This window comes from Thunnus maccoyii, chromosome 24, assembly GCF_910596095.1.
Source record: "Thunnus maccoyii chromosome 24, fThuMac1.1, whole genome shotgun sequence".
NCBI lineage: Eukaryota > Metazoa > Chordata > Actinopteri > Scombriformes > Scombridae > Thunnus > Thunnus maccoyii.
Window position 1 is genome coordinate 14,566,839 of NC_056556.1, and position 19,540 is coordinate 14,586,378.

The window sequence follows — 19,540 nt, forward strand, 5'->3', positions numbered from 1 at the left end:
TATTTGATGAACAGTGCAACACTGCATTGCTCCACATAAAAAAAGTGCTTTCACTTTTTAGATTTTATTGAGCAAACAGAGAGCAAGAACATTAGACATCATATCATTCACAAGAGAGGGGAACTCATTAATACGCTCATTTTTGAAGGGAGAAGTCATCAATTTTATGGGGCGATAAAGAGCGCATAAATAAATAATATAAGTAGCAGTGTAACAAATGACAGCTCCATGTGTTAGCTGAGTATCAGCATTTGTAATCCTTCTGTTATTGATGGAGGTCCTGCTGGTCAAGAGGTTAATCCGCTGGTTGCAGCACTGCAGTCAAACTCTTAATATTGATACACAGGACTATTTTACTTGTGCATTTGTGGCCACCAGAGGGCAGCGCAGCCTCTTAACATGCAAACACATTGCTGCTTTGTGCATGTAAACCTCACAGGTTTGCGGGCTGAACACTGGTCTCCTATTGAGTTGTGCGCCTCTTCAGAAATGACTTATTTTGAGTGTTGTGGGGCGAGGGGGGTCTCGCTGTGCCTGAATATGACTTCCAGTGGGGATCATCATCTGGCAAACAGCAAACAACAATATAAACAAAAATCAAGTGCACATTTAGTTAAACTGATATCCTGCTGTTTTTATGACTTTCTGCTCACATTTGATCTTTTTTTTTAATGATCTGCATGGTGAAAACTGAAAATGTGGACTCAGGAAAGATTGACTTTCCTCTCTAAGCAAATAAGGTCTACCTCCTGTTTCTGCACAGCTGAACCAAAACAAAAACCTTGTTAGATGTAGATGTTTAAGTGCAGCAGTGGTAATGAAATAAATAAATGTTGTTGCCCATGACGTAGCCTGCACAGCAAGTAAAAAAAAAAAGGTGGATGTTTTGCATTTGTTTTAATGTGATGCAGTTGTGGTTCAGGTACTGTGTGTGTAGCCTGTGCACGGTGTATGAGTCACGCAAGATGCACATCTTCTAAGGTTCACCACCATCACCAGTAGCAGCATCACCACCAGCAGCATCACCACCACCAGCAGCAGCAGCAGCGGCAGACAGCGTCACCCAACCACTCTGTTGCCCACACAGGCGTTAGAGAGAGGAGGGCGCTGCTGGATCCCGTCGATTTTTTTTTTTTCCCCCTCCTCTCCACTGACTGATCACACTGATTGATCGTTTCGGGTGCGCCCCAGAGGAACCCCCCCACCCCCACCCCTCTACCCCTCCACTCCACTCCACTCCACTCCACTCCACACACACACACACCCCCTCCACCCAAGCTGCAGGAGCTCGGAGCACCGAGGGACCGCTGTGCTCGACCGCAGATGACACGCAGAAGAAAGTGTGTGGGCGGATGAGGAAGTTCAGAGCGCGGATTGATGGTCACACACCTACTGTACTGGCACTTTATCGCGGCAGCAGCGGCAGAAGAAGAAGAAGAAGAAGAAGATCACCGACGGTGTTCTCAATCCTCCAAAACACAGAAAAGCCCTTTATGTGATCAGGGGGTGATCCGCGTATGGGAAAATGACAATCAAGTTTGTGGTCATCCTCTTGTTACTTCTGCTCGTTCAAGGTGTTCGGTGAGTCTAATTTTTTATTGGCATGATCAACAGCTGAGAGGTGTATCTTTAAAGCTTTAAAAGTTGAGCATAAAGGTGTATAATATGTGAATAAGGCTGCCTGTTAATGCATGTAGGGGGCTTTATTTTTCTAGGGGCTTTCCCCGCACACACACACACACACACAAACACACACAGAAAAAATGACAGCAACCATTTATCGTCTAACCATCATTTGGGGGTCTGACAATCATTTATAAGATTCAAACCCAGAGCATTAAAATACAATCATCATCAATGCTGCATGTTTTGCTGCTGCGACAAAGTTTTTCATGACAATGGTGTTTATTAAAGGGAGCCCATCAACATGATTAACGACCCCCTCCCTCCCTCCTCTTCTTTCCTCTCCTCTTCCATCGCCCCCTCCTCAAGTCCTGATCAGCTGGAATATGGCGACGACGATGAAGATCACCATGACACGACTGTCAATCAAATGCTGGTCCCCAGGTCGCACCAGGAGGATGCCACACTCATACTGAACAATTTGCTAAAGGAATATGACAAGACGCTTCGGCCAGACATCGGAGGTAAGAAGTTTTTTTTTTTTTTTTTTTTTTTAAATTTTTCTTGTCATTGCATCAGAACAAAGTTGGGGGTGATGCTGTCCATGGTGCTGGTGTGGAGTGGTGCTGTCCATGGTGCTGGTGTGGAGTGGTGCTGTCCATGGTGCTGAAACTAGTGACGCTGCAACACTGGATGCTGATTGATGCTTGTGGCATTGTAGGGGTGACATACTTAGTAAAATGGTTTTTGTGTGTGTGTGATGGTGTGGGTGGGTGGGAGCTGGAGTTGCAAATCATACTCTGATTGCATCCACATTATTTCTGCCGTGCAATCAAAACTGGGGGGTTCTCAAAAGAGAATATTCCTCTTCTCAGAGGCAGAGAGGCTGGCCACTAATCATCAGATTGTGACTGGTTTGATCCCTGGAGTGGTCTCACTGAAGTGTGTGGTCATTACCAGAGTCCGGTTTATTGTGACTGCTGCCTTTCAATAGTCATTTGGAGAAATCAAGCCAGATGTAGAGTGGAATGATGGCCACCTGGGTGTTGTGTGAGCTGAGTGGAATTGAGTAAAGCTCTGAAAGTTGACGACTGGCTTTGACCTCTGACTTCTTTGTGCATCTCAAAGGGAAAACACAGTGTTTAAAACTTTTAATTGTGTTTAAAATGTGTTACTTGTTCTGTCGTTCAATAAATCGGCCAATCGTTGCAGCTTTAATTTACACTGTCAGATCATATTCTCTGGTAAATTTGTGGCTTCAGGTTTTAAAGTTGTGAGACTAAAAAACAAACAACACGACAAAACCAAAGTACATTCTCAGAAATGACCATATAATACACAAGCAACTAAAGCAGGAGTTGCAACAAAAAGTCAATTTATTCATAAGTGAGCTAACTGGTATTTATTGCAGTGCCATTTGCATCACATTATATTATATTATATTTTCATGCCCTACTCTCTTTATACTAACTGTTTAGTGTTTAAAAAAAACACACCATTAAAAGCTGATTAAAACAGGCTTTAATGGTGTTAGGGGAAGGTCAATATGAATTTTCATCATAACAACTTCAAGACTGATTAAAGTAACGTAATATCAACTCTGTAAGCTTATGAGAAGAGAAGAGCAAATTGGCTCTGATGGTAGATTTGTGGTATATGACGTCTTTTTTATTTTAGAGACATAGAGAGAAAAAAGGGCTGTGAAAGACGCTGCGAAGATCCAGAAAGCCTGTGGTGAAGTTGTGGTGTCTCCTTTAGCAGAACCAATTTCCTTCTTCTGCTGTTAACATTTTTCCAGTATTCCTTTTTCCCCCTAGATTCAGATTTTGCATCTACATCATCATGCTGGCAAAAATCTGAAGAATAGTTGATCATCTGCTGATATGTGGAAGTCATTTGGGAATCGCTCCTCTCTCAGTTTGGGGGTAAACACAGTGTTTCTTAGCACTTTAGATGCTATTTTGTTTCCTGCTGCTTACTGTGGCATTTCATTCCCCTCTGTCTCTGCCTAAGACTCGCATGTACATCAAAATATGCTGAAATAGACTTCGACTATTCCAGGCAAGGTCCTTACACAAAGGTAATTTCCCTCAAAAGATATCTATATTTTCTCATAAGTTGGGCCTCCAAAGTATCTACAGGAGGGGGGAAGATATTGGACACCAACATAACAACACCAAAGAGGTATCAGCTTGAAAAATTACTGACATCTTGCTGACAGTTTTGAAATAATTGGTGGTGGAAGAAGTAGTCAGATTCTTTATTTACGTAAAAGTACCAATTCAACCATGGAAAAATACTCTATTAGAAGTAAAAAACCCTTCAACAGATCATTAGATTGTTAATACTGATGCAACAATATGTAAAGTAGCATTTTACTGTTGAGGTTTAGCCCAACCTATGGGTCAGGCCCCTCTAAAGGGTCACAAGATAAATCTGAGGGGTCATGAGATGATTAATTCTGTATGAAAGAAGAAGAAAACAATGTTCTGCTACACAAATTTGTGTTCATATTTTCAGCTTTTCTCTAATATTTGTATTTTTTGTGATTTTTGGACATTGAACAGTTATTTAAGTGAAAAAGTGGAGTGGAAAACTGGAAAGTTTTGAGGGAAGATGTCATGACAAGGGTCTCCAACTAGACACTGCTATTTTGCAGTTGGTCACGATCCAAAAAGATTGTTCTATAAAATGTGAGAAAATGCTGAAAGACCAGAGACCAAGATGCAACCTCAAATGTCCCAACCAACAGTCCACAGCCCAAAGATATTCAGTTGAACCAGAAAATATTCATATTTAAGAAACTGGAAAAAGATCATTTTAGTATTTTGTCTTTAAATATGACACAAAAAGATTAATCGACTATCAAAATAGTTGGCAATTAATCAACTAATCGTTGTAGCTCTACAATATTCCCTCTGAAATGTAATGGAGTACAAGTTGTATGTAGAATAAGATGGCTTTTACTTAATTACAGCACTTGAGTAAATGTATTTAGTTACTTTCCACCAATGAAAATAATATTATAAAAGTATACGTTTAATATATGTTTAAAGCAGATGGACACGATCCGACTCCACTCCTTACTCTTCTAATTAGCATGTTTTGCTACAAATATCTGTCTCTCAGATGCAGAATTCGTGAGTTTGAAGTCATTTATTAAAATTCAATGTGAGAACATCCTCTGTACCTTAAAGTTGCCTCCGCCAAACCTGAGAGACTTTCATTTCAGAGTTTCAAGTTTCAAAAGACTTTGTGGAAAAACTCTGTTGAAAACACTTATCTACAGATCATTAAGAGTGTTTATTTGTGCTCTTGGGTCATTTAAAATGACCAAGCACCCAGTTTTCACAGTAATAACCTGGTGGGAACTGATTTTTTTCTTTTGCCTCCACCGATGGCTCTCTCAGCCAAGTTGAATCTGCTAGCTCGCCTCGCGGAGGGGGAATCTCCCTCCAGCTCTGCTTCCATAATTAAGGATGAAATTTTGATGAGATCCAGTTGACAAACCTCGACGTCGTCCATGAAATGTTAATGCCTTCGCAGGATAATGTGAGGCAGTCGGAAACACACGGGCATGTCTACATGGGAAGAAAACACACACACACGTCGAAATTCACACATAAGCGAACACACTCGAAGATGACGCTGAGTCAAAGACAGATCTGGGACATTTAAGTCATTGTAAAAAAAAAAAGAGTGGGTTCAGTTGAGAACTACTGCAATGAATCTCTGAGACACACAAACACACACACACACACACACACACACATACACACACACACTCCCACATAGCAAGTACACTCACATAGACAGCCAGCTACTGAAGTCGGAACAGTGTGGCTTGTTTCCGAGATACATCTGGATTTTGTCTAAATCAAAGTCATCCTCTTTACACACACAAACACACACACACACACACACACACACACAGTATCAAACAATGCTTTTTCCTTTGCCTGTTTTAAATGAGAGCAGTAGTTATGCTTGTTTGTATGCTGCTGCTGCTGCTGCTGCTGCTGGAAGTGGAGCCAGAATACATACCGTTGTTTTAAGTGTTTAGGTAGATTTCTGTATTAATTGGCCGTCAATTTAGATCTCAGAAGTGTGTTTGTGTCTCACAGTGGAGCTCACTTCTTAGTGGAAACAATCTCTTTAAGCCAAAATGAAGCAGGGGAGGCTGGGGGGTATTACCACACACACACAGGGAAACCATAAACTGTATCATGTTGTTTGTAATAAAAAAGCGTGAGAGTTTAAGAGACAGACTGGCAATAAAAAATACAAAAAAACAGCTCCCTAGCTTTTGACCAAAACCCACCTGGAGATACTTCACCATCCATAAAGAATAAAGGCTTTGATTGTAATTTCTAGAGCAATACATGAAATAAAACCTCCTGTAAGTATATGATTAATATTAGAAGTTGCATTCTAAACTCGTTAATATTTGTTAGATTTGTTGTTTACACTAAGGCTGCAACTAACGATTATTTTCATTATCGATTTAACTGTCAATTATTTAGTTGTTTACTATCATAGAAGATTAAATAAACCAGAAAATATTGAGATTTGAGAAGCTAAAACCAGAAATTTTTGACATTTTTTCTTTAAAAAATTACTCGAAACGATTAATAGATTATCAATATAGTTGTCGATTTTCTGTTGGCTGTCTGTTGGCTTTAGGTTTGAAAGTTGTTAGTTTGACAAAAAAATAAACTACAACACAATAAAGCCAAAGTACAGTCAACAAACAATACAAAGCAGGAGTAGCAACACAAAATAAAGTTTAATAAGTAAATAAGTTAATTGCAGTGCCATTTGTATTGCATTATATTGCACAGATTTTGTTTTTCATGTGCTACTCGCTCTATACTAACTAAAATTATTAGTAGAAGGTCAGAATTCAAACTAGACGAAAGCTAAGATTAGCAACTTTTTTCTTTTCTTGTCCTTGTCACCAGCAGCATTCGATTAGTAGACAGATAGACAGAAAGATGCTAGATAGAATAAAATAGTTATTTTAAAGCATTTAGATGCTTCTATTTCTGGGAATTTTCCATGTAATGCCAGTCAGCAAAAAAACACTTCTAGCTGAGTCAGTGTAATGAAGTTAAATGATGCTTAGATTGTGCAAAGTTAAGCTTAGTGTAATTAAGAAACATGACCTACATCAATTTTTTTGTGTTTGTGCTAAATGGATTTAAAATGTCCTGTTGGCTACAAATATCCTCAAACCTAGTAGCTAAAAACTGGATTTTGTATCTTGATAATGTCATATTAGCATAAGCAAACCATGATATATACCTCCAAAATCTGCGAAATTGAATATACATATAAAAATTCAAACAGTAACACAAAACAATACATTTAATCACAAAACTGCTAATTGAAAAAGTTAAATTTGCAGTGCAATTCTCACTCTCCATTCTCTTTGAGGATAAGTGATCTCACAGCTGTCTATGTCTGGAGTGTTGTTGTCTATCCCTTAATTCTGGCAAGAAAAGGCATCAGTGCCGCCTCTCTGTTAAGACATTACCTTTCTTATTGATTTATTTCAGTGAGAAAAACCATCAAAAGTACAATACAACTCCACAGCAGTGAAGCAAAATTGAGAAAATAACAGTTGAAATCCGAGATAGAACCTAACAGGGTTATTATCTTTGTTCCCTTGTTTGTTTTCCTGCGGTCTCTTCCAGTCTTGTGAAGTCAGCAGAAGCCTAATCTTCATATAAAGTGGGTGACTGGTTCACTTGCGAAAAAAGCGACCCACATTTCCCCCGAGCAGAACAAGTGTTGAGCCTCACCTTAACCGATAAGAAGCAGTTCGCCTCAGATGAGGATGAGATTCTTTTGTGTCCCTATTGTGTCACTTTCCTTTTGGGTTCAGAGTGTGATCACTGTGTGTGATCTGTGCGATCCTTGTGTGTGTGTGTGTGTGTGTGTGTGTTTGCAAAGACCTTGGAGCATTTGCGAGTGTGTCAGTGGCAGCGTGTGTGCTCACCAGGGAATGGAGGACAAAGCGGGCTGGAGTGCAGGGTTTTGTTTGCTGTGAGGGCTCTGCAGCCTTGAACATTTAGAGTTTCAGGAGCCAGCATGATTCAAGGAGTTTCGATTAAAGTTAGATCTAGAAATACACTAGCAGAGGTGTGCAAAGGTTATCTTTGTGAGTCCATTGACAACCATCTTAGGAAGGCTTTCAAGGCAGAGTGAGCTCTCATCAAAACAGCAACAAACATATAAAAACAGAGGAAGTAAAAAAATGTATTCAAATCACTGTATTAAAAATGTTTAATATGCGGTAACACCTCAGCTAATGACAGCTCACGGTTGCTGGTTGTCATAGTAACGCAACGTGCTTTGTGACTTGCAAGTTTTTCAAGCACTCAGCAGTAGGGATGGGTCTTAAAAAGAGCACCAATGCACTGAAAATAGTCCCTGATAAATACAATTACACATTTACATAAATACATATTTCCTGTCTGAGTAACATTTGCTAAAAAAAAACTACAGTGTCCAGCTGTTACATGGAATTACTGAGCCTTTCTCAAAGTTGAAACTATATATTAGTGACCTGAATTTAAAGTTTTATGTCTTCAGTAGAAACTAGGCTACTGAAGACTGAGGCTTAGGGCTGGGAGACACTGACAGGGTAGGCAAGTCAGAAAGTACTGAGAGAAAGACTAACACATTGTTGGTTTTGGTCTTTTCATGGGATTTGTTGACAATAGCAAAACTTCAGAATATCTGCACTGGCTGAGGCCATGGCTGACAGTCTGTGACAACTTATAGGCATCTATGAAGTCACAAAAGTGCCTTTTAGATAACAGGTAAAAAATAAGAATTTCATTTCATTTCATTTTTCCACTAAGTTTTTGTCAGGAAGCCTGGAGTGGCAGTAAGTCTTGAAAACCAAACAATGTTAGCTTCATTTGTCTCAAGGTACGATTACACTTCCATTCTACAAATATTTGACTAATTTCTTTATTTAATTCTATTGAAGCCTGCAATATGGACAAATTCAAGCGTACATTTCCTGTTTCGGTGCTGGATCCGGCTAGAGATCGCACCTTTCAACTTTGATTGTTTGAATATGGTCAAACGGTCAATAGAAACATTGCTGCATTGTGGAGATGCAAAAGTCATTATTCAACCTTGTTTAGTACATTATCATACCACCAGACTACAAACTGCAGCATCGCTCTCACAGACTGTTTACAGTTCACGATCATTCTGAATATTTATTAATTACCCACATGAAAGCTGTGACATCACATCCTTTTTCAGGACCTCGGACTGGGAAACTTCAGTTGACTAAAAACAGAGGACTAATGTGACCCTACCTTGTGGCTACTACTGCTAGTTAGCCTATTAGCTTGATCAGAGGTGTCAAATATTTGAGATTGGATGGCTTTAGAAATTGTTACATTTTGTTTTCATAATTACACAATTTTGACTTAGCCTTTATAATATAGTATATAAACAAAAGTCGATTATCTGTAGGTTTTTTGTTTTTAACTTGCTGCAAGACTGTGGAAGTCAGGTAGCGTTGTTACAGATTGCGGTTGGGCTAATGGCAGTTTGAGGTAGGAATAACCAATCTCAACTCAGGCCATTAAACAGTATGACTTCAATGAATTCGTAAATCACTTTGAGCTTTGGAGTTTCCCTGTTTAAAGTGACTTTAGCATCAGTGTTTTTAACTATAACCCATAAATAATTAACATTAGCGTTAGCTTGTTGTTCTTTGCTCAAGTATTGTTTTTGTCAAAACAAAACTGCAGTACAAAAATGCATTTTACAAAACAGGGAATGGACCTAGAGTCAAGAGCTAAATAGTGTCAGTAAAAACAGCAGTTTAATGTTTGTGAGCTTTCTTTACTTAACGTTAAGTAATCAGCAGTGCTGCTAGCTGACCAGCTAACATTAGCTCTGAGTTTAAAGCCTTTTCAATAACATTTTCTTGTTCAATATTACTATTAAATGCACTATAGTGTTAATCAATCAAAGTTGTAGATAATTATAGGCAGACAGTTTGTTCATAAACATAGATATATTTTCGGGAAAAAGCCTTCACAAGAAAAGGTGCACTTTAACCATGTTGTTTTGCAGTAGATGAAAGAAAAACTGGGAAACAAGCAGCAATAGCCACTATGGCTGAAAAGACTTGGAAGACTCACAACAGTATCAGGCAAACTGTTGGACAGACAGCTTATCTCAAGAGAAATTACTGCTTAGCAGCACAGAGTGTGGAGACAAGACATCTGATTAAGCTATTACCACTTTAAGAAACTGCCCTTATTTTAAATCCCTTGACTTCTTAGAGAAAACAAAGTGAAATAACTCAGCCTTATCAGATTTAAACTCAAGACAAATCCGGATTCTCTAACAAAAACTCCAAAAAGTTAATCCTAATCAAGCCATTCAGTCGCTTTTTTTCACTCTGATTAGGCACCGTTTCAGCCTGCATGCAAATACAGTTGATCTGACAGCTCTTCAATATGGACAGGTATCAAATCTGGTTGGAACGTGTGTGTGTGATCGCAGCCTGTGAATGTGACTGAAGGCTGTAATTGCCCATAGCTAACAAGGTATTGATCTACACTGACTGACCAGGTCGCTGCAATCATATTCACCATTATTGCCTCCCTGAATATGTCTGGCGCTTACAATTAGTCTGTGGGCGGGACTGGGAAGAGAGAGTATGCGTGCAAGTCAATAGGAGGTGTGTGTGTGTGTGTGTTACCAACAAGCAGCTTCTGTTTGAAGTTTTCTCTATCTATATTAATTGATTTTCTTTTTAGAATTATTTTTAAGATTTGCGGTCACTGATTTGGCTTTTGCACACTTTTTCCATGATTTTGATTTAAATGTGTGTGTGTGTGTGTGTGTGTAAACAGAGGGACTTTGATTCAGATAAAAGCCAGGTGCAAATCATAAATAGAAACCAGAGCTGCTCATTGGTTTGCAGCTGCTTCCTGTCTTCCTGTCCTTCTCTCTCCATCTGTTTCTCACTTGATCACCTCCCTTTACTCCCCCTTTAAACCTCCCTCTCTGTACTATCAGTTAGTGTACATTCCTACATAATTTATCTCAATATTTGCGGTCCAGATTTGGGAGTTTTTCAAATCCAAATGAAAGTTTGACCCACTTTGCATTCTATATTAAAATCTCGCAAATCTAATTCAGATGTCATGTCAGATCCAATCACAGTGCAACATTTGGTCACATCGCTCATCGCTTCTACTCATATCCTTGTACATTATACGTCAGCAGCCCTGCATTCATCCTTTGTTTGATAAAAGATTTAAAAGTATCCTTTGTTTTATTAAAGCATAAACCAGTGGAAGTCAGATTTTAAGGAATCTTACCACTATTTACTAAGTGAGTTCAGGCTGAGTTTATATTCTTTTCTGGCTCCCAGAGCGCTGAAATAACAAGGAAGTGTTTGCCTTGTACTCAAAAAGCTGTGATTTCAGCTTTAACTGAAAATGAATAGGAGAAGATAGAAGGATGAAAGGGAGACTTTTCAGTTCAGAAATGGTAGACCTTGATTTCCCCCCTGTTATATCTACAGTATAACTCTTCAAACTCATGTATCTGTTACTCAAACTGCTTGTTTTAATGCAGGAATGTTTTCAGTCTGAACGCCCACTAAAGCCTGCACTTCTCCTACTGGCACAAGTCAAAATGTCTGCTGTGAAAAAGGTTTTTTTAATTTTTATATTTATTTGTTTGCACATAAAAATAGTATATATATTGAAACATAAACAATTTATGAAAAAAAAAGATTTCATTTGTAGTCAAGGACTTCTGTAAATTATAAAAGCACACTTTTACCTCCATATACTCAGCTATACATGAGTTCAAAGAGAACGAACACTCTCCTAAAAGCTCAAGACTTGATAAACAAAATGACCTTAAATAAGAATAATGAGGGGTGGAAAGGCTACCATAAGAAGAGGAAGAGGAGGAAAATATGAATATACTGTATATCACAAATACATTTTTACAGTTGTCGCAGAGTCAACACTGTACTTAGGAAATCTAAGTGTTCGTTTAAGATGTTTTTTTGAGTAAACAAAGACGATGAGTGATGGACAATATGCAACAAAATAGAGAATCTGTGTGAAAATGAAAATGCAGCCACATTACTGGAACATAAAAGAGGAGAAAGAAGAATTCCTGAAAGATGAAAGAAGAATTCGTATTCTGCTAAACATACAAATCTACTATTACCATGAAAAGGGTTAGGCCGGCTTTGCCTCCAGCACAGGTCAAAATTGTGCTTTTTTTCCCTTCATATTTTTAGGTAGGAGCCAGCGGAGCGCAATGATCTCCCTGTAAGATGTACATTCTTTTCAGAAGAAAACAAAATCTTAAATTAAGACTCTGTTAATTCCCTAAATAGCTGTTCTCTCTCTCTCTGCTGTATATATCACAGGAAGACATGCTGGACTGATTTGCATCACCACATTGGTGAAGCCTGTTGGGGGTTTGCTTATGATTTTCATGTAGCTGACCAAACCACAATGCTCAAGCTGCATCCCTTCCTCCTGTTAACAGTTGTCTTACAGAAAAACACACAAATACACCACAAGACAGGTGACTCTGCCAGTTATGTAATTAGGGCACACCTCCAATAGAAGGTGAAAATTCTAAAATTTTATATTATCAATCCAGAAAGCCTCTGTCTTTCTTCTTAGGGAGTTAATATCACACCTTCTTGGTCCAAGATGAACCCTATCAATGCAATTAGAAAGACATTTGTTGTTATGCAAGTGAGTTCTGGATAATTAAAGCGGTTTTTATGTCGTTGTGAACTTATCTTGACATGTTTGTGTTGGAGGTGTGGCATCCTGTAGAGGCGGGTCTTCTCCTGATTGGATAACTGACAAAGACTCAATGGCCTCTGTAACACACGCTGATGATCATGTGCTGAAACATGTGGTTAAATGATGAGTAGATTTCCCTGTAAGACAGTTAGTGTGAGTTGTTTTTTCCCACATTAAACTATGATGCTTCTCCAAGCGTTAGGTCAGTATGACTTCCCATTAGTCTTGGCACTCGACAAACATCCTCAGTGGATATTTTTGTGACTGTGACTGCATGGAGAGAGTCAACAACCACAACCGTGTGCAGAAGTAAGTTCTATTTTCATAGGAAAGCCATGAATCTTTTTTTTTTTTTTTCTGGAGACTCAAGTAACTTCTATCAGTTGAGGCTGCTTTGATGCTGTTTGATCTCTGAATTTAAAGAAGTGTGTCTGCCTGAAAAGGTGGTAAACTCTATCACAAACAGAGGTGGATATTTTAAATAGAGTCGCCCTCGCTAATGAATAGAAGTGAATGCAGCTTCTTTACAAGATCACAAGACTGTTGGATGTAGAACGTGCGAGCCTCCCTCTTCATTTCAAAATCGGTGAGCTTTTATTCGTTTTTTTATTAGTTTATTAGTTGTTGTTTTTTTTATTTTGCATGTAGATTTTTCTATCAACAACTTGGCAAAGAAAGGATATAACCACAAGTAGCCTCAACCTTATTTAAAATATAAATTAATGCCTGCAGGCTCATTCCGAAAATGAAAATTAATGAAAGATTTGCAGATTGCAATGTATTTAAACTGCATTCAAATTATTAGATACAGTTGATAAATTGGATTAATATTTAAAGGGAATGATTTTCATAATTGCAACTAGACTAAAATTAGGAAATATGAGTAGGAAGTTAAATAAAATATAATCTTTAATAATTGAATTTAAATACATTTTGCTTTTGACTAGAAGTATGTAAATTTTAAATAGCATTGAGTGGATGGAAAATGATGGGAACTGAGCTCATAATGCATCCAACTCAGCATCCATTAGAGTCACCCTCCACTCAAATATATGTTTTTCTTCTTGTTCCTTCAGTTGGATTTTTTGAGCTTCAGGCCCTGATAAGAAAGAGCGCTTTTTGCAGGTTGCAAATTTATTAAATTGTAGGCTTAAATGAAAAAAAGAAATGAAACAAAAGAATTACCTTTAAAAACTCTGCCATAAATATCCATCCATCCATCCATTTTTACATCCAGCTTATCCTCTAGAGGGTCGCAGGGGAACTGGAGACAGTATCAGCTGACATTGAGGCAAGAGGCGGGTACTTCCTCAACAGGTCACCAATCAATCACAGGGCTCACCATAGCCTGAAGGGGATGCCACCTGAAAAGGTCTGGTTCTATTCATTTTTAGGGGGTCTAGCATACTTAAGCACAATTAATAACTCTCAGGGATACATGTGAAGAATATGGACTCAAAAACCTTTTTTTTATTTTATCATGAAATTGCCTGTTTTTTACTTAAAAGTTGCGATATGCACATTTGCACCTTAGCTCCAAACTGCAGTGACGCCCTAAAATCCTGTCGGGCGACGGTAACTTGCACACAGGCACACCTGGTCTGTGGCTTTGTAGGCCACTGAGGCCTAATTTTACCTCACATTTTGTCCTGCGCTTCTTTAGGAAATACGCACCGAGCAAAATAACAGTATTTCCGCTGGAGTAAAATAGTTGCTCTCTGCACCTCTGGCTCAGATCTCGATGGCTTTGAGGCTGACTCGGCCCTGGCAGGCCTTCTTCTCCTTGATCCTCGCAGAGCTGACATTTGGCACAGCGGTGACACCTCACCAGCTGAAAGGACAATTCTCAGATGAGCCTCCTCAATATTTCAAGTCCAGTGACATTTCATTAGATGAAAAGGAGTTTAGAGTCCTGGCAAATGCTTCTCCTCACATCTCAGGTAGCCAGGTTAGCCAAGTTGACAATCACCTGCGGGAGGGAACACACACACACACACACACACACACACACACACACATACACAGAGAGAAGGTGTACATGCATCGGTGCAGCAGATGTGAATGGATACACACTTGCAGAGCACACACACAAGCTGGTGGATGGAGTAACCTTTTATGAGCTCTATGATGCAAATGTCTCTTCCGCTTTGTGTGTGTGTGTGTGTGTGTGTGTGTGTGTGTGTGTGTGTGTGTGTGTGTGTGTGTTGGCGGGACTTAATGTCTCAGGATTATTAATGACTTTTACACTCCAGTTTGTTTAGAATAAGACTTACGAAAACTGTATTTTTTAAAGAAAGTCTCTCAAACACTCCAGTTTTTGTCTCAAACAGCTGAGAACATTTGCTCTATAAGTGTCAACCACATCCTCTTTTCAGCCAATCAAACGCCATGTGACGCTCCTTCTTTTTCAACTCCTCGGCCAATGACTGCGCTCCATTTTTCAGCGAGCTGCAAATGAGTCAGCTGATACATTTTTCCTGCTGATAGTCACACCATGGTGTGTGTTGTCATCCGGTACATTGCATATGGGACATTACATCGCCATGGTGATGTCTGCTTGTATGTTGACAGCCATTGTGATATTAATAACTTGTACTCACAGATAAGATGATCTCATTATATTTTGGAGCACCTCACTGCATAAATTAGCAAATTAATGAGGGCTTTTTTTTTCCAACCCAAACTTCTATACCGCCTTAATGCCGCCTTCCTGTGCTTTTATTACGTTAATAAACACACTGTCTGAAGAGGCAAACAGCAGTCCCCGGCCAGAAATTTTTAGCTTTTCAGCTCCTCTTAAATGTTTAATTCATCTCTGAAGAGAGGTTGCGCAGCTTCGTAAAACCTCGCCTTTCATTCATACAGCGTTCCCGACTTAATGAGAAACCACAAAGGAATGGCCCAAGCAATCATGTCGAGCTGTAAAGCGAGGGCTGATACCAAAGTGGAGTGCATTAGGTGGTAATAAGACCAAGCTTGGTCTGGATCATGGCTGATACATTTCCCATCCCTGTGAGCTCTAACCATTTAATCGATTTCTATCTGTGTCTCCCATGTCCGCTCCACTCCAGCCAAAGCACCGGTGGTTAGCCCAGGATCTGGGAGGGGCTGGATAGACTTTCGAAATGCAGGGAAGGGACAGGGGAGAGTGCTGCACCTGTGCTGTTTGTATTTCCAGTTAGTCATTTGCTGCTGTGGAGCGCAAATGAGAATGTTAGGTTTTATTTGTGTCTTCTGCTTCTCTGGTGATATTTTTCTTGCTGATTGCACCACTTGAGTTAAAGGACGGGTTCACAATTTTTCAAGTCTGTTTTTCTTTCCTCCTGTTCATATTGGCCTTTAGAAGATCACTTCATAATGCGATTACAATGTAAGTGATGGGGGCCTTCTTACCCACCCAAATGAGTCAAATCAAATAGATATCTTTTAATGTTACAGTCTTTTTAGTGCCAAAGTCCCTCCACCACTATACTTCCACTATACTTCCACTAAAGCTCAACGGGGAAACACTGTCCAAGGAAACACAAAGAGGGAATTTGATGCTAAAAAGACTGTAAATGTGGCAGATATCCACTTGATATGACTAACTCAAGTTTCAGATAAACTTTTAAATGCGTTTTTACACAAAATCACTGTGGACATACTGGATTTTGGCCCCCAACAATTACACTGAAAGCGCATTTGGGGATCTTTTAATAGCCAGTATGAGCAAGGGGAATGATTACAGTGAGGAAAAGCTCTTTGACTGTTCATATCGACACCTGGCTGTTGTTTTAAGACACACATGAAATATTGTGAACCTATTCTTTAACCTTGCAATCAGAAAAACAGGGGTAAAAAGTCTCTACTTTGCCTGCAACTCTGGGGACTCCTGACTTCACCGTGGGAGAGAGATGTGGTGTCTTTTTAGAAAAACCTCATTCCCCACATTAGTTTGTTTGGTATCAAGCTGCTTCCATTGTTGTGATTGCACCAGGGACCAAATGATGCATAATTCATTGTTTACCTGGTGGACACAAAGTCTAATTAAATCTCCAGGATGTCTTCAGCTGTGATGAGTGTCTCTGATTTTTGTCTGCTTGTGTTAAAAGTGACAAGGTTGCTTGTAGAAAAGTCCTAATTCTAATCACAAAGGACTTCTACCAATCTAACGTCAGTCAAAAAATATGATTGTGTGACTAAAGCACCTAATATTCTGCCCCCCCCCCACCCCCCCACCCCCTCTATCAAAGAGATTATAGCATTAACCTCCGTGGTGGCAGGCGTCCAAGGCCTATTAGCATTATTATGAATTCATTCCATCGTAATTCTTAACACACAGTATTCTGGGATTAGCCTAAGCCGCGCCAAAAAAGCAGCCTTTTTTTTTTTACACCGTAATCTTCAACAGTGTGTGAACAAAGTCTTAAAGTCAGTTTAACATCCCCTTAGTATCTTATGAGTGACAATCCAGTCAATTCACGATGCAATTAATGCAATAAATTGATGGTATGCTTTCAGATAGAAGAGCTTGTTGTGATTATTTAATTATTCTTTAACAGAAAATGAATTGAGAGTGAATTTATAAAACTCCCTCCTCATTTTGTGCATAAATGTGTGTGTTTGTGTGTAACAACCACCCCCCCCCCCAACCCCCTCCTCTCTACGCCCCACATATTTTGCTGAGTGATTGCTTCATGTTGCCTGTGTGATTGCCTGGTGGTGATTCATAAGCAGCGAGACCTTTCCTTTGCCTGGTTCTCATTAAACCTCCGAGGGAAAAGAAATACCTTCCCTTTCCCAGATCTATTATATTTGATTCAGGGAGCTGAATACAATCTGGCACATTACAGTATGTGCTTGCTCTGTCACCCACACACCCACGGCACATGCACAAACACACACACACGCGCTGTACACATCCAGTCAATATCTGTCTGAAGGGAAAGTCTTTTCATTGAGACTCACATTTTTTTTTTTTTTTTTATGCGTTCATAAAGGCGATATATGAGTTTTTACTAAATCCTCGACACACCCGATGTCATCTTTTATCTCACTCCGATGAAATGAACTAGACTTGTGTTTCTATAACGTTTGCTGGCTCGGTCTAATAAAACACACTCTGGAGGGTCACCCGGTGAAGCTGCACTCTTCAGTTTAAATAATATTTGTTTATACAGGGAAGATTTGCTGAGCAAACGTGCCTCAGTAACATCCTGCTTTAAATTCATCCAAGTAGATAAAGTATACAGCTAGCAGCACAGCTCATTTTTCCTGGCTGTTAAAGGGGACATATCATGTTTTTGTGATATTCTGTTATTTATATGTTCTGATGTCAGATGTTAAACATAGTCAAAGTTCCAAAACTTGAGGTGAACATATGTAAAAATGCTCCCCTGCAAGTCAAAATTCAGGGTTCGTAGCTGTGCTGTTCCGTAGCTTTTGTTGCAAAGGTTGATGCTAAGGTTGTTCCATGAGTTGTTAGCGTTGTCCACTCTCATATTTCGGATCGGATTCGGGCTCGATCATCATCTCGATCAAAACAGCCTGCTTCAGACAGAAGGCTGAACTCTTGAGTCCACCTTTCTAGCGTTTTACCACCTCAATATGATTTTTTTTTTGTACTGCAAGTTCTCCAGTACCATTTACAACTATTTTCTTTTCACACAGTGCAGTGACGATAGAGTAAAAAAAAAAAAAAAGTGGAAAAACTGAAAGCACTGAAAGGTTTCAGTTTGAAATGATTTCATTTCAAAGAGGATTTTGCAATGGTTTTTCAAGCTTTGTGTGCACTTCATTTAAAAAAATGACTATACCTGAATAAAAGTGTTATGGCACTTGAATCGACTTATAGGTTAAGGTGCAGACAATAGCACCTCAGTTCCTCTGTGTTCCAAATGTTCCAAATAAGCTGAAATATATCAAAACCTCTCCTGGTTTCTCTTTGTTGTGGAGTATCAAATATGTTAAATTAGATAGTACTCATGTCATTTTGTGTTTTTTAGAACTTTATACAAAGAATTATCTGCCCTCAATCCTATACTGTGGTATCTGCCAGAGGTAAGGCTAGCAAACAACAAAGCATTTTTGGTCAAGAGAGTTCAGCAGTAAACATCACCTGTGTGTGAAGTAGTACAGCTTCCCAGTAGTTGGGTGATTGCAACTGATGTCCCTCTCAGCGGTGCAGATGGCTCACTGCAGCTTGTCCTTGGAGTGAGTTGCTGCTGAAAATGTACAGATGTAGGTCATATAGCAAATCATTTTTAGCCTTTGCGTCTGCCCGCTTTGGAGAACCAGATGGCTGCTGTTCACCACATGCAGGATGCAGTTTTAGTCATTTCATTAACATTTCTTGGAGACAGAGCTGCTCGGGAGGAGGAAACAGTCTTATTGGTCGAGTTAAACTTCAGTGGGAGGAACCAGAGATTTTTTTTTTTCTGGCAAAGTATCATTAGATTGAAGCCAAGTGTAAATGAGAGAGTCATTACTATTTATATTTATTTCATGCTACTTTAGTTTTAATGTTAACTGACACATAAAATCAGTGGATCTTTGGCTCTTTTTAAGATTTAAGTCAAATGATGAGATGCCTGATGAAAATGTACAAATGCATTGCTTGGACAGTAAAACAGCTGAGACCAGCTGTTTTCTACCTCTGTATCCCTATTTAATAGTCTAGTTTCCACTAGTGTGAGAAAACCGAGGTGTACCCTGACATTTTGTCATGTTTTCTCAAATGTTAAGTAAATAAATCCATTATCTAACAAATTAATGTGATTGATTTCATTAAAACTTTGTTTAGAGAGCTTCCTATCGAAATCGGCCAAGTCCTTAAGCTCCACTTGTGTTTTCTGGCAGTCCTGAGCAGCTTTGACATTTTTCCGTAATCAGCTATTTGTGTGTGTCAAGGAAATGTGTTGTTTTGCCAATGTGTGGCAGCGCAGCAGCGTTCAGGCTGAGAACTACTTGGAGAGACAGTAGAGAGAGAGGTTTCCCAAGCTGGTGGAGCTGGTGCAGTCACATACATAAAGATTAGGTGCCGCTGTGCAACCCAATTCATTTATACTTATGACACTTATAACTCAGCTTTAGTACTGTGTGCTGAT

At 39.3% G+C, this 19,540-nt stretch overlaps 1 protein-coding gene and 1 long non-coding RNA gene across 5 annotated transcripts in view; one reads left to right on the forward strand and one right to left on the reverse strand.

The window, feature by feature from the left end:
* The first annotated feature begins 1,253 nt into the window (after positions 1-1,253).
* LOC121891656 (gamma-aminobutyric acid receptor subunit gamma-3-like) overlaps positions 1,254-19,540 on the forward strand; it is a 124,459-nt gene continuing 106,172 nt past the window's right edge. For 3 of the 4 annotated variants that reach the window (XM_042404172.1, XM_042404173.1, XM_042404174.1), the window contains exons 1-2: positions 1,254-1,581; positions 1,993-2,147. In XM_042404172.1, coding sequence (XP_042260106.1) covers positions 1,526-1,581; positions 1,993-2,147 — 211 coding nt within the window. In that variant the 5' untranslated portion in view covers positions 1,254-1,525. The remainder of the gene's footprint in view (positions 1,582-1,992; positions 2,148-19,540) is intronic. The other variant, XM_042404171.1, reaches the window with a different exon arrangement.
* LOC121891659 overlaps positions 13,836-19,540 on the reverse strand; it is a 65,996-nt gene continuing 60,291 nt past the window's right edge. The window contains exons 6-7 of the long non-coding RNA XR_006094094.1: positions 18,553-18,658; positions 13,836-14,424 (exon numbers count right to left, since the gene is read on the reverse strand). This is a non-coding gene — a long non-coding RNA (uncharacterized LOC121891659). The remainder of the gene's footprint in view (positions 14,425-18,552; positions 18,659-19,540) is intronic.